This window comes from Sinocyclocheilus anshuiensis, unplaced genomic scaffold (assembly GCF_001515605.1).
Source record: "Sinocyclocheilus anshuiensis isolate Anshui unplaced genomic scaffold, SAMN03320099.WGS_v1.1 scaffold999, whole genome shotgun sequence".
Classification (NCBI taxonomy): Eukaryota; Metazoa; Chordata; class Actinopteri; order Cypriniformes; family Cyprinidae; genus Sinocyclocheilus; species Sinocyclocheilus anshuiensis.
Window position 1 is genome coordinate 684073 of NW_015544197.1, and position 15123 is coordinate 699195.

Genomic DNA, 15123 nt, shown 5'->3' on the forward strand with positions numbered 1-15123 from the left:
TGAAATGGGTGGATAGGCAAATGAGAAGAATAGCATAACCTGCTGTTTTTGTAACTGCCATGCAAATTAACTATTTTTACCATTCTAAATAAAAAGTGTGTTTATGTATTTGCATATTGCCATAAAAAGAAACCGAACGGTGGATGTGATATGAATGGAGTCCAACTGTCTACTCAACAAGTGCGGGCTTGATTTTTACACACAGCTGTCGCTCAGCTCATGCCGTACGGTATGTCAGATATAAAATATGTTAAATAACTTATTAATTTACTTGTGAGTAATTACTGAGGGGTTAACGTGTTTTTCACTTTAAAATAATGGTCCAGATCACTAGTAGTTCCTTAGTAGCACTTTAGCTTTAAGGTGAAAAATACATTAGCCTCTCACTAATTACTCAAGCGTTACCTTGTCAGCCTGCAGGAACTACTAGTGATCTGGACCATTATTTTAAAGTGAAAAACACTGTAGCCGACTTATTTGGGGGATATCATATTCATAAATTAGTTTCCACAAATAACCCAATTGTTCACTTTTAAGACGTTACTGTTGTGATTAGTAATTAATTGGTTATTCTTTATTAATTGGTCATAGTTCACAAGTAGTTCTCCATGAGGATATATTTTTTTAGTAATTATCAAATATCTAATAAGGAACTACCTTTGTCCTAAATTTGCTACTACTTACTGCTTAGTTAATCTTGCTCCTCTATTAGTTAATAGTATTAAGTGTTAATGTAGTACTACCTATTACTTCCTGCATAGTTACTTGTTTACAACGGACCATTATTCTAAAGTGTTACCGAAATGTGTATATTTATCACCAAAAAATTACATTTATTATATGTAAACCAATCTCATACATTTTGACTAATTGAATCTTGCTTGTTCCACAGACATAATTAAACAATGTTCATACTTTTTAACTGATTAAATGTAATTGTTTTCACAATTAAGCAATTAATGCTGATTCTATGTTTGTTTTTAAACTATTTTATTAATAAAAAATGTAGATGATAGTACATTATGCGTTTTATTCAAAATAGCAGTACAAAATAAACTATTTTGTAATAATAGAGTTAAACAAAATCTAAAAAAAAAAACACTATGGTTAATGTCTCTTCTCTCACTTTAATACCTGTAAGCTGTATCTGTATTCAGACTAAATGTCCCCAAATACAATGTTCATACTTCGGGAAAACTTAGAATGAAATTTGCAAATTCACAATAATAATTTTGCCACTCGCACACAAACCTTAAACTTTCTTTACCAACGGATCTGTCATCTACAGCATTACGGCTTTCTGTATTATCTCATTTTGTCGTTGCCTGTAAATATATGTTTGTACACCATGAATTAGCTATGATTAATAAATGTGTCGTGTGGTGTGTGATAAAACGAGGGTGTGCGTTGTGGGAGACGGGGTCAGGCGTGTGTGTTTGTGAATAGAGTGTTTGTGTAAAGTGTGTAAGGGAGGTGTAGGGTATATGAGCAGATGGTAGACCTCTCCCCTGTAATGTCTGCTTCAGACAGAACAATACGTCTCTCTTTCTGAGGCATGGTTAAGGGGTGGAAGAGGATTGCTCTGCATGGACAGCTGGTTGGCAGCATGCTTCAAACGCACATACAGACACCCCCTCCCCATCACCCGCACAGACACACTCAGCAATTAACTGGCACGGGCCACGGCTTAAATATTGACCAGCCCAGAGCAAACAAAAGACCTTCAAATCAGGTCTCTAATGGCTCATGATCTATATTTTTCTCTTATACATTTTTCTGATTCGTTCTCCTGCTTGTCATATATTTTTAACACATATACTTGAGCATAACAACTCTCATATAAAGCATTGGTGTCTTAGAAGAACAGTTCACCCAAAAATGAAAAACTCACCCTCATGTTGCTCCAGACCTGTATGACTTTCTTCTTCAAAAAGAGAATCACAGCCTCAGTCACCATTCGCATTCTTTACATCTTTTTCCATACATTGCAAGGGAATGGTGACTGAGGTTGCAGTCTGCCTAGTATCTTTTGTGTTCCATAGAAGAAAGTCATGCTTAAATCAACATGAGGCTGAATAAATTATGAATAAATACTTCCTATATTGTTTATGCCTAATTTGCAAGTCTTATTTTTTGATTTTTAAGAGAACTTGCAAATACCTATAGAAAGTAACATTCATAAAAGTACAAATTCTCCATGATATTTTGTGTAGCCTATGTAAATCATGCATTATAAGTAGGCTTAATGAGCGCACTGGAACTTCAAAAGAAAGTGTAGTAAAACAGAACAACAAAGGTTACAGATCTCTGTGACTTTTACTGCATTCCTCTCACCGTTACAAACAAAAACGCCTTCAAGAAGCAGGACAAATGCGCACGGGGCTGAGAGTGAATGCAGTTCCGCTTGTCTCCCCCTTCAGCGGCGCGCTCCGCTTGGAGGCGAGCGGTTCTCCCTGCGCTCCCCGAGAGGAGGAGGGGCGAGGGGCAAGCGGAACTGCTTTTGATCCCCGAGGGACTCGCAGCCTTCACATTCCGCGCATTCCAGAGGCTGTGAACAATCGGAGCTCGGTCATTTATTAGCAGAGCCTCTCCCCTCCTGAGCTCAGTCTGCTGGAGGAGCTCTCCAGACGCGCACGCAGCTCAAACATACGCATAGAAATAAAAAGCCGTACTCCACGAATTTCCTTAAGGATTATATAGTTAAACAGATATACGAGTACAGAAAGACGTCCGTAACTTTAATTCGTTATGCGATTGTGACTTGGTGAGTTTTTAAAGTAGCTTGTTGTTGTAAACTGCCCTTTTTTATGGCACATTGCAAAGTTTCTGCCAGTGGACGATGCTTGTATACAGTGTGTTTTAACGTTAGTTTAATAGGCTGTACGTGTAAGTTAAGATTTTATGAATTTCTTTGTGGGCTATATGTTGTAAATCCAACGTTTTTGACATGTAGGACACATGAATGTAAATGTTTTTGTGAAATGTATAACATCTGTGGTGCTACTTTCAGGTTAAACTACAATTAAAGAAGAGAAACTAGCCAACTTGTATAATACCCCCTTGTTTATAAAGCTTCTTTTGGCATATTTAAATGTATTACTACAGTTGTGATAGTAAAACAAAGATGAGACACTAGATAGGAATTTGTCTTTGTAGCAGAAAATCATTTTCGCAATTTTGGAAAGTTATTGGATCCTACCCAATTTTCGTTCACTTTTAATTCTAATCAAGATTTATATATATATATATATATATATATATATATGAGGAAACCCAGTGCATGATGGGGGTTGTAGGATGGTGCCAGTGGTATTTTGGGTAAACGTGGTGTTGCTATGGGTAAAGGCAGTCAGCCTAGAAGCATGTGGAGTGAGGCACCACTCACTGGTGTTTGCTGTTGTAGAGTGTTGCAATATAGATGAGCAATAGCAAGGATTTGCATATGAAATGTAATTTTCAATTTATAATATAGATTTATTTATGTTTTGAATTATTTTTTGTTTACATCAGGTTCGCTGTCTAGTCCAAAAATCTCTCCTAACACACTATCATTGATTGCTGTCTGCAAAACAAAGACTGAAATGAGAACAGCAGAGGATTCGTCAGGCACGGTGCTGCACCGACTGATTCAAGAGCAGCTCCGTTATGGAAACCCTACTGATCCTACGCTGTTGGCCATCCAGCAGCAGGCTCTGCGTGGAGGCAGTAGCGGTGGAGGTGCAGGAAGCCCTCGTTCGTCCCTGGAAAGCCTAACGCAAGAGGAATCACTTTCTCCCCAGTTGTCCACCCGGCAGGAGCCCCAGGGCCAAGAGCACCAGGGGGACTACCAGCATTCAGAGAGTCCCGTCTGCCACCTGTATCAGCTCCACACAGAGGAGTTGCCTACTTACGAGGAAGCAAAGGCTCATTCACAGTACCTGGCCTACCAAAGAGGTCAGGTAGGGCTTCTGCACGGCAGCCTGGAGACCCCTGGAGTGGTTGGAGGAGCCGAGCAGGAAGAGAGAATGTGGGATGTGAAGCGGGAGCATGCATGCTCGCTCAGTGAACACCTCATGCAGCTCTCGCTGGAGAGGAACTGTGCCCATGACAATATTCCCATGAGCTCATCGCATAGCTACCCCCAGCTCTCCAATAACCACTCTGGTCCTGTTGTGAACGAGAGTTTGATTCATGAGCCAGACCAACGCGGTCCACCCCCGGAGTACCCCTTCATGGTCAGATCCCCTGGATATATGCTTAGTCATTCACAGGAACATGGGCACTATTACAAAGAGCCTCCCCCTGCTTTCCACTCACAGCATCACAGGTACATTCAACTGGTATTTTGCTAATTTGTATTTCATTTAGGTACATTGAGGGTGCTTTGGCATACTAATGGTTTATATTTATCTCTGTCAGGTTATTTCCAACCCAGTTGCAAGTGCCTCGCCACAGTGGCCTGCCCTCGTTGACCCCTGCTGGCCAGGATGTCATTGTTGGAGGATACAGCATCCCGGTGAACAACTGCCAAATAGAGCAGCTCATTAAAGAGAATGAGAGACTGAGAGGAGAAGTAGAGAGCTACAGTGAGAAGGCAGCAAGGCTTCAGAAGGTAAGAGAGGACTCTTTGTTCCTTCTTAGAAACCTCCCAGAACTGTTATATTCTTAGTATGACCCCACATATTGCCATGGATGCCAAAGAGGCAACCGTGGCCTTTGATTTTGATTTCAGAAATGACCTACAAAGGGTGTGGAAACAAGAAATCATTGCGTACTGGTGTCTTCTAGCCACCACGTTCTAAGGAGATTAGCCCTCTCGCCGTGTAGGAATGCGTGCAAGGGAAAGGATCAGAAGGATTTCGATTTAATTTGAAAAGCACTCATTCCTAGTCACTGAGTTAAAATTCCCAGTAACTTATTTAGCATGTGAAACAACATTGAATTTACCTATGCCTGCAATGCCAAGCATTTTTTTTGTAACGTGATAATGTCATCACTTAAATACCAGAGCCTCATGCCAGAATACGGGGAGAAAAACGGGTTTATTTTATTTTGCATTTGTTTTGCAAAGGTTTATTGGGCCTTGCATATGTCGTTCAGTCATTTCAGTTTAGATTCCACATAGTTCTTGCAATCAGAACAACTGTATTCTTAAAAGAATGCCGTACTATAACAGATCATGGGTCCTGAAGATCAAGTCGCCTTCATACAGAGCGATAAATTGTAAATCTGAAAACTCCAAAGGGGAGGGCCTCCCTGGGTTGTTCTGTCGCCATCTTTATTAGGATTCCAATGGGATGCCAATAGGAGCAGATGTCTTCACTCATCTCAGTGTCCGCGAATGAAGAAGGGGCTTTGCGTAGCCCACAGCTGACAGACTGGGCTGCGAAGAGCAACAACCAGACCCCACAGCTGTGGATTACCTGACTGAATGGCCCCTTTCACTTTCACAGAATCCCACTTAGCCCCCAGGGTTCTGCTTAAGAATTTAACAACACATTCATTTCATATAGGTAGTTTAAGTAAAAATTTGAACTCTGATTTAAAGAAATCAGTGAGATTTCTCATCTTAGTGTTCTGTAATGGCAGCTTAAACCTTTATGATTAGTTCGTTTTGGAAAAATGTGCTCTTTCATGAGCCATTTTCTGCGTCACAAATGCCATACAGGTGCATATAGTGTGAAGTACTGTTCTTGTCTCTGTGAATGGTATGCCTTCAACACACACTTTTCCTTTGTTCCCCACGTTTGCCTTTGGCATCCCGCCCTGTAGCGAGATGAATGTGCAGACACCTGGGACTCATAAGTGTTCTTTCTGGAATGTTGATTCAATTCCCAGTCCCTAAAGAGCTCTGTGAGGGTGATTCACTTGTGGGCAAGCACCACTAAATGCTCAGCCAAGCACATTCTTCCCTCTTTCCCTTTCTTTCCAGAATTGATTTTGTCTATCTGTAATTCTTGCTCTCTGATCCTTGTTTCAGTATGTTTAGGTGTAAGAAACACAGTGTAGTTGACCCAAAAATGGAAATTCTTGCATATACTCACCCTCATGTTGTTTCAAATCTGTGTGACATCCATCCTTCCACGGAACACAAAAGGAGATACTTAGTATAATGCCCAACTTGTACTTTTCCCTACAGTGAAAGTGAATGGGAACCAGGAACTGATGAGTTCCTATGGGTTAAAGAGTAACGGTGGATATTAAAATGTCTTTCTCCTCTCTTTCAGCTCGAACAGGAGATTCAGAGGATATCGGAGGCTTATGAGACTCTTATGAAGGGATCTGCAAAGAGAGAAGCCCTTGAGAAAACCATGAGGAACAAGCTTGAGAGTGAGATCAAGCGACTTCATGACTTCAACAGAGATCTCAGGGGTAAGATGGTTCACATAGCTGAGTAATTGTCTTAAATATGAGCTACATGTTTAGGTATGAGGCAAATAATACTAATTGTTGACTCCCATATTAGACCGCCTGGAAACAGCCAACAAACAGAGAGCAGCCATGGAAGTTGAAGACAAGAGTCGGCATGCCTTCGCTAAACTGGTTGAGCAAAGTAAGAATTCCCCATTGCTTCTCTATAAATTATCTTTCTCCCAATGTGCGGTCAACCATGCAAGCAGCCCCAGCTGTTCCCACTGAGTTTTATGTTTATGTTGTAGGCATAACTATTAATTCCTCTAACAATAATGCAACAAATTGTGCCATTAGGTTTCAGTTAATAGCTGGTTAGGTACACGCTGTATTCTTCATCTCAGATAGTTGCTTTTGGAATTCGACCCCCAACCATTATTAACGCTGTAAGTAAATGAGACCTGGATTCCTGAAATATTTTCAGGTATTTTGGGAAAAATTCATCCTCCTGGAATGCTTTCCAACAGCCCCCACCATTATTTCAGCTTCTGAGGCCCTAAGCAACCCCTTGTTATGCCCTATGCACTGGCTCTCCATTTTTGGTCATATTAGTGCTAAAGAATTTAGAGATGTGGTAGGGTAAATCTGATTTGTTTTGCTAATCCTAATAGGGATTGTTGTTGTTGTTCAGCATTTGATTTGACCCTTTTGGAATGGTCTTTTTTTTCTGTTCCCCAAGGATAAGAAGTATGACGTGATCCTTCATATTTGCATAATAAAATTAGTTTAAATCCAAAACAGAAGAGTTTTGTCCAAATTCTGGATGTTTAAATGTTTAAAATTTCTTTGTGAGCCAACACACAGTTCCACAGAAGCTTGTCCAAGCCACGATTCAGCACCTCTGAAGACTTGTAACGATGTATAGGTTAACATTACAATTTATGACCTTGTGGAGCTATTTGCTTTACATGTTTACTGCCTGGCTCAGATGCATTCCAGAGATCCAGTTGGTACAAAGACGTGCCTGTGTGCGTAAGTGGATAAGAGGAAGTCTGCATTCCATCCAAAGGCATTTGTTTTGGGTTGTATAATCAGAGTAGGAGTGAAATGGAAGACTGATGGCTGTCTAATTTGTTTTCTATCTCTCAAGGCATTCAAAGTGACCCAAAAATTAGTGAACTGGGCTTTAGTATGTCCCTTTTCAGTGTGCCAAGTCATCTTAGAGCTTTTGAGGAATTCAGCTTTCCAAATGGGAATTCATTGAATCGCTTTTGTGATCTGGGAATTCTAAAGCAGTCTGCGGTGTAGGTCAAAGGACACTCGGAAACTCGACCACTCCCCTGCAAACCCAGACAGATATGTGTAAATCAAGCATGCCTCTTTTGTTCCAGACTTTTGTGGGAAGCTTATCCCCTGAGAATTTGTTAGAATGAGACTACAGCCCAGAGAATGCTCTGGACACACCCCAGTCCTACAGCACGGTCATTCATTTTGTGGCCTGTGTAACAACTAAGCATGATGACAGAACAGAAAGCATTGCTTATACCCTATGTAGTAAGTTGTCGTGGTACATAGTTCTCAGTGTTTTTTTCTCTTTCTCTCCATAGATGAAGATCACCTTCGCGAGCGGGAACTTCTGGAAAAAGAGTTGCAGCATCTGCGGGTCTCAGGAGAAGAATGGAAGAGGTGGCGAGAGGCCTCGGAGCAAGCGCTGATGTCCGCTCGGACACGAAATAGGCAGCTGGAAGAAGAGTTACGCAGGAAAAGAGCGTATGTGGAGAAGGTGGAGAGAATGCAGAGTGCCCTTGCACAGTTGCAGGCGGCATGTGAGAAGAGGGAGGCACTGGAGCTACGACTGCGGACCAGACTGGAGCAGGAGCTCAAGAGCCTGAGAACACGGCAGGTAAAAAAACAGAGATCTTCTGTTCGCCCGACTGGTGAGAAAATGTTTTGGGCTTGACAAGTAAACCTTTTCTTTCTCTTTTAGTGGCAGACTCAAGCCCAGCAAACGAGTCCTGGGTCCTGCTCGGACCTTAACGTGTCATCTCTGCATCAGCAGCTGAGGGAGAGAGAGGAGCAGGTTCTGGCCCTGGAGGCTGACATAACCCGCTGGGAGCAAAAGTATCTTGAGGAGAGCACGATGCGTCAATTTGCCATGGATGCCGCTGCTACTGCTGCAGCTCAGAGGTAAGTCGCAACAGAAGTGATGGAAGCTTTGCCTAAAAGGACAGGAAATGGGAATTTGACACAAAGCTTGTATACTCTTGTATAACTGTAATGTTCTTTTCAGGGATACAACAATCATCAACCATTCACCTCGCCATTCACCCAATAGCAGCTTCAATGAGGACCTGCCGTCCCCCAACCACAGGCATCAAGAGATGGAAAACCGGTATGTCCACTATTACATTCTCTATCCACAAGTGGAAAGTTATTAAAATTTTGTTAGCAAAATTGACTGTTTCGTTTCCAATTGTGTCCATGTGCTGTATCTCAAAGTAGTATGTTTTATCAGGATTCGGGCACTTTATGCTCAGCTTTTGGAGAAGGATGCCATTATAAAGGTCATGCAGCAGCGGTCACGGCGAGAGCAAGGCCGATCTGAGTCGCAAGGCCTACGACCTGCTCGATCTGTTCCCTCCATCAACACGGTTGCCACAGCTAGCACCACCCAAACCAAAGGTGAGCATAGTAGCCATAGCCAGTGGTTTCCAATCCTGCCTCTGGAAGGACACCTTCCTGCAGAGTTTAGCTCTGACATACCTGCCTGGAAGTTTCTAGTAATCCTGAAAACCTTGATAAGATGGTTCAAGTGTCTTTAATTAGGGTTGTAGCTAAAATCTGCATGACATTGACCATCCAGGAGCAGGATTGGACACCCCTGCTATATGTCTGTAACATATCTGAACCAAAAATGACACATACTTTCAACTGGACAACTGGCAGCTTCTTTACTTAGCGTCTATGTAATGTCGCCAAGAAAGAATGTGCCAACCGAAATAAAATGCATTCCCGAAATAGTCTACATCTTGTGAAACGGAATGCATTTCGCTGTTCTCTAGAATAGATTCTCCAGAACAGTAAAGGGAGTTTACAGGTTGCGTGGTGGTATGCCTATGTTGGAACCGGTAATTAAACCGCTTCCTTTTCCGTCTGCGATTTTTAGGGAAGAGCCTCTCGGATGACCAGACGGCAGCTGCGTCATTGCCCCCGTTGCCCCATCCTCTCACCAAAACCCAGTGTCGAGACAGCAGCACCCAGTGTGAAGAGCCTTCAGACGAGTCCAATCCTAAAACAGAACCTTCCATTGCTCCCAGTTCTGGTGTGTAAACTTGTACATAAACCCATCTTCACTTGTGTCACTTACTATGTTTATTTGGTATTTCTGGTGCAGTTTGAGAAGTTTTGTTGATTGACATATGATGTGGCAAATCTAATATGTAGTATCAGGTGACAAAGACGATGCTAAACGGTTAGAACTTCTGTAATAGTGGTGCATATTTGCCCTTTTGAACCAGAGTGGTTAAAGAGTAACATGAGCACCATGTCAGAGCAGCGATTGGGGAGTGGACACAAATAAAACATAGTCCGAGTTTTGTAAAACTTCCTGCATTGTTTGCTCTCCAGGCATTAGCCAACAAAGCTGAAGATCTTGTATTTCATTACAGATTCCACTCCTCTCAACACAACTCAGATCAACAGCGCTGTTGAAAACGATATGGTGGAGATTCTCATCTGAGATGAACAATGTTCAGCTTGATGCTGTCTGCTGGTCTTATGCACAAAAGATTCTCTCCTTGGGGCTCCATCTGAGGACCAACCATATCAAGAGAAGCTGTGCTTGCTTTGAGAAGGAGCTCACCATTGAAGCCGGTCAGTTTTGTATCAGAAAGAGAGAAGAACGGATAGTGGGAGTAACCTAAAATTGATCCTCGGTGAAGGAGAGCTGAGCTCTCTTGACAGTTCCTCCACATGTTAAATGACAGTGTTTCATCTCAGCTGGTGACTCTCAACCTGGACTGTGAGATCTATGGTCTGAATGTGAGGTACATGGACAGTCCTCTGCAGAGCTCCAAAAAGCTTCTTAAGTGCTTATAAACACATTGTATATGTTGATGTTCTTTTGTATTTATGAGTATTGCTGCTGACTGTGTGACAATGGAGAAACAGGAAGAAATATCCCACTGTTGTGAAACTTTTGTTTTCCTTTAAGGAACAACCAAGGGCAGTGTTTTTTTTTTTTAACCAACTAAGTATACCAACCCATGTAAGACTATATCCCACATTCCATAGATAAATGCACAGACAAATATATCTCTAACTTTACGTGCTCCATGTATAGTAGATGTACCATCGCAACTGCTTCAGTCTTAAATATCAAGAAAAAAATAGTTTGGATTGTAGGAGGCCAAATACAGTTTGAACCTGGAGGCCTGGGATTAGACAATTTACCAGAATAGTTGGGTAAATACCTTCACTAGCACTCCCTTTGACTAAATTATCATTACAGTTGGCGTTCTTACTATAACTGACTGACAGCGTACGCTTCTGGCTCCCTGATTTAAGTAGAGGAATGGGAAGCCTCTTTTCAGGGACAGTGGATGGGTACATGCTCTTTTAGTGACACTTAGGGCAAATGTTACCCTTAGGAGGGACGGGGCTGATGTTTCAGATGCCTTATTATTATTATTATTATTTTGCGCCCAGAACTGCAACCATCATGCTTGCCACTCCCTCGCAGACAAGCCGGAGCTAATCTTCCCACATTCCTCCATGGCGGAATGCCCCTGCTAAGAGGAAAAGGGCTATCTGCAGTCTAACCTTTGGCCTTAGAACGGCTAGCATTTAGACTACCATCCCTTTTTGGATCTGTTTATTTCCATAGTGCTGCAGTAGCTGGTTCTACTGTAAGCAAGTTTGATTGTGACTCAAAGGTTCTCCAATGTAGCAACTGTGACTAGCCTTGATTTCTGAGACGGAGACTTTTCTGCTTGTTCTCAATCAAGACTACACTTGCGTTATGGTGGGATAATGGTATAAACAGTTACCGTGAAAGCAAATCTTATCTATGTGGGTAATAAGTATCATACCATGTTAATTTAACCTTTCTCACTATCATTAAATGCTACTTTTATTTTCCTATTGGCTCTGATACAAAGCACTTGCTGGTCAGTGCTTCGTAGTGTAGTCATGCTTGTTTTGTTCATTACTTTGACTGTTTACAGAAGGGCTGTTTTGAAACGAGAGAATTTAATATATTTTGTATATTATTTTACTTTTTGGTATTTAGTAATGTGACCATGCCAAAGATTTGCATTACAATTAAATTATATAATAAAAGTATGCGCATTAGCGATGTGAAATTCGCTAACTCGTTGACCCATATTTGGGTGTTGCTGTGAACTTCAAGAATGGGGAATTGTTTTGTATGTCATTAACATTTCAGTCATTTGAATAAAACTTTAATATATATCTTTACAAAGACAATGTGTCGGCTGGTTTGTGTCTTAACTGAAAATACAGATGCTTTTAGAGGGAGGTATGAGCGGTGTGTCCTCCTGAGATGTTTCACATGTGCAAGTCTGTGCAAACTGCTCTTATCTGTGTCCCTTCTTTGGCATGAATGACATCTTTCTTTCAGAGCACAAGGGAGCCTTATTCACAACAGTAAAACAATTCTGCCACCTGGTTCAGTGTTGGCAAGCAGTCTTCGTAAAGAGAGAGAACACATTCCAACTCTGCTCTCAAAGCCACAAAAAGAACATTCCTCTCATCAATTGTGCAAATGTTCAAATGGAAGATGTGCAAAAATTTGTAGTACAGACCAAACACCAATAAATATTCAATAAAAGCACAGTGATTTACCAAAAGCTGAGAATACAATTATGAAAGTAACCAATACTGTTTTGTGGCTTTGCAAATTAAGACGTAATTCTTGTCTCGAGAGGTGCATCCGGAATTCTGAGTAGGTACTATATTTGAGAGGAAACGAATTTTGCGACCTGCGGCCGTATTGTCATTTTCAGCAGTTGCATTGATTCTCTGCCATTCACAACTCCACTACAATGGCATCAGATGTGCACTTCAGAATCTCGATGGAAGTAGGTCATCTAGGTACTTTTCACCTACTGTTAAATTCGGACATAGTACTCTTTTCACATACTGTTTTTCACCTACTAAATAGTAGGAAAAATAGGCATATTCGAATGCAGGGGACATTTAACTGCCTTAGGCAAATTAGAGCTAACCAGACAAGGGTCTAAACAGTTTGGAACGCTTGCAAGCCAAATTGATTCAAAGCTTCATAGCTCAACATCAAGAGGAATTTGCCCCCTGGTAGAGTAAAACATGTTAAAGCATTCCATTCCAAATAATTAGAGCTAACCAGACAAGGGTCTCAACAGTTTGGAACGCTTTGCAAGCCAAATTGATTCAAAGCTACATAGCTCAACATCAAGAGGAATTTGCCCCCTGGTAGAGTAAAACATGTTAAAGCATTCCATTCCAAATGGGGAAGAAGAGAGATGTCTGACATGTCAGATAAGAAGTAGAGCTGAAATGCTGTTCTTGTTTTTTAGCACCCAGAAGAAAATTCTATACAGATGTTGATATTTCATAAGTCAGAAGGCTTAGTGGAGTTCTCAGTTCAATTATATATCTTTAAATGATCAGTTTTGTCTCCAAATCAAAAATAAAAAATTATAAAAAAAAATATTTGGAGAAATAAACACAGACAAATGAGACGGCCGACAAAATAAGAGTATAGCGCTATTAAATAGCTAAGTTTATAGTACAGCTAGGGTAATTCAATGAGAATTTTTCATACTGAAAACTTGCAGTCTTCCATCACAACAAAGTTTGAGTCATTATTGCAGGGTTTCTCAACTATTGCCCTTTGAGGTCCATGGTCCTGCAGAGTTTAGCTCCAAACTCACCTTCCTGTAATTTTCTAGTAATCCTGAAGACCTTGATTATCTTGTTCAGGTGTGTTTTATCAAGTTTGGAGCTAAACTCCAGGATCTCCAGAACCAGAAATGAGAAACTCTGCAATGTTGAGATCTTATTTAAGAACTCAAGAGCAGGAGGGCCACCTGGTCTGCAAAGTTTTGCCCCAAACCTAATCAAAGACCCCACCCCCCAGCCAGCTGATCAATGTCTGCAAACTAACTTGAAAAGTACAGGTAGGTGATTTTGATCAGGTTTTGAACTACAGTGCCAAATTTAAGGAACCCTGCTCTACGGGAGATTACTTGGGTCTTTTTAGGAACTTTTTGAGAGACAGGAGCCTCATGCAGAAATCTCACTTTTCATATTGAATCTCATTGCTGTCTAGGAGTAACAACCAGAGTGAGTGTATATAAGGCACAAACCTGTATGAAAAATGTGCCTGGTAGAGTTTCACCTTTCCTCCCTGCTTTGTCAGCAACATTAATCCCTTAAGAACTTTGACTTCCAAGTTCTGTTCATCAGCAGCGTTTTTGAAATAGTTTTCTGAAGAATGCAGACAAATGATTCATTGTATAATAGCAGCCTTTTGGTGTTGGTTCCAGCCTGCTAACTCAATGCATTCATGTTTCAGGATAAAGTTCCTTGTAGTATTCATTAGTATGATGATCCTCACACACACCCTGAGCAAAATGATTACTCATGTGCATTAAAAGCTGTGGGACATCTATACCGTGTTAAATAAGTCCACTGAGAAGGGGACTGTGTGTGCTTTTCAGTGGGTTTCTGTTTTCAGGATAAATATTTTGCCTCGCATGCCTCCCTCGGTAGGTGTGAGCTGGCATTCCATAAATGCTTTGCGAGATACCTGGCTGATGGGTTTACATGTGACGGATCAGTGTGACTTTCCTCAGCTGAAGGAGTACAGACGCAAGGAATGCTCCCGCTGGAATGTCTCTCTCCTCAGGGGCTCCAGTACACTTCAAGGTCAACCAATGGCCTGGTGTGTTAGCAGTCACCTCCTTCCACTACCAGAAACATCGCTGTCCATTGCTGGGCTTATAAATCGTTTTGATACCACTGTGCCTTTATGTCACTTAAAGCATTTCTTGTCTCACTTGTACGGTCTTGTTCATTTCTGGTGTTCTGTCTAGGTGAGGGATCAGATTGGTGGACTAAGAGCTTCAACATCTGTTAGTGTGCATACTAAGATCTCACGCTGTTCCATGGGGAATGTCATTCTTGGCACTCTGCTTGTTTTAGCAGGCTTCCCATGCTCCCCAAATTTGAGTGGAACCATCAGGGACAGTCCATTCCAGAAACATCTGCAATTTGAAAATGTAAAAGCCTTGTTGAGGACCTCTGCAGTTTCTTCTGTAATGCAATGCTACTGCTGTAGATGGTGTTCAGAGGTTGTCATAGTGAATTATGTGGTTTATGGCATCAGTCGATACCTAAAGTAATAGTTTGCCCAAAAACGAAGATTCTGTCATTTACTTACCCTCATGTCATTCCAAAACTGTATGACTGACTTCTGTGGAACATAGATTTTTTTTTTAAGAGATGTCCCAAAGTTCTTCAAAATATCGTTTGTGTCCCACTGAAGAATGAAATGCATAAAGGTTTTCTTATTGCATGATTAAGTATTATAGCCATCATGAAAATGGTTCCCATCAATGTTCAGAATAGTTTTTCCAGTGATGCCCTCACTGAGCAAATGAAAAGCACATTGTTAATATTGGCCTTTACAGATGTTCCAAAGATCTTAGTAACATGTTATTGGTTAAGGACCTTAGTAACACATACCTAGGAAAATGATTCAATAAGTCAAATGTAGTGTTTTCCATC

General features: G+C 41.2%; 1 protein-coding gene across 1 annotated transcript; it reads left to right on the forward strand.

Annotated features, from left to right (window-relative positions):
• Window positions 1-2286: 2286 nt before the first annotated feature.
• LOC107696770 (angiomotin-like 2a) lies at window positions 2287-11808 on the forward strand. The gene is made up of 11 exons (XM_016497267.1): window positions 2287-2764; window positions 3511-4306; window positions 4399-4591; window positions 6207-6351; window positions 6446-6532; window positions 7938-8233; window positions 8318-8517; window positions 8621-8722; window positions 8846-9012; window positions 9497-9652; window positions 9999-11808. The coding sequence occupies exons 2-11, from the start codon at window positions 3582-3584 to the stop codon at window positions 10067-10069; spliced, it is 2142 nt and encodes a 713-aa protein (XP_016352753.1). The 5' UTR covers window positions 2287-2764; window positions 3511-3581; the 3' UTR covers window positions 10070-11808.
• The last annotated feature ends 3315 nt before the right edge of the window (window positions 11809-15123 follow it).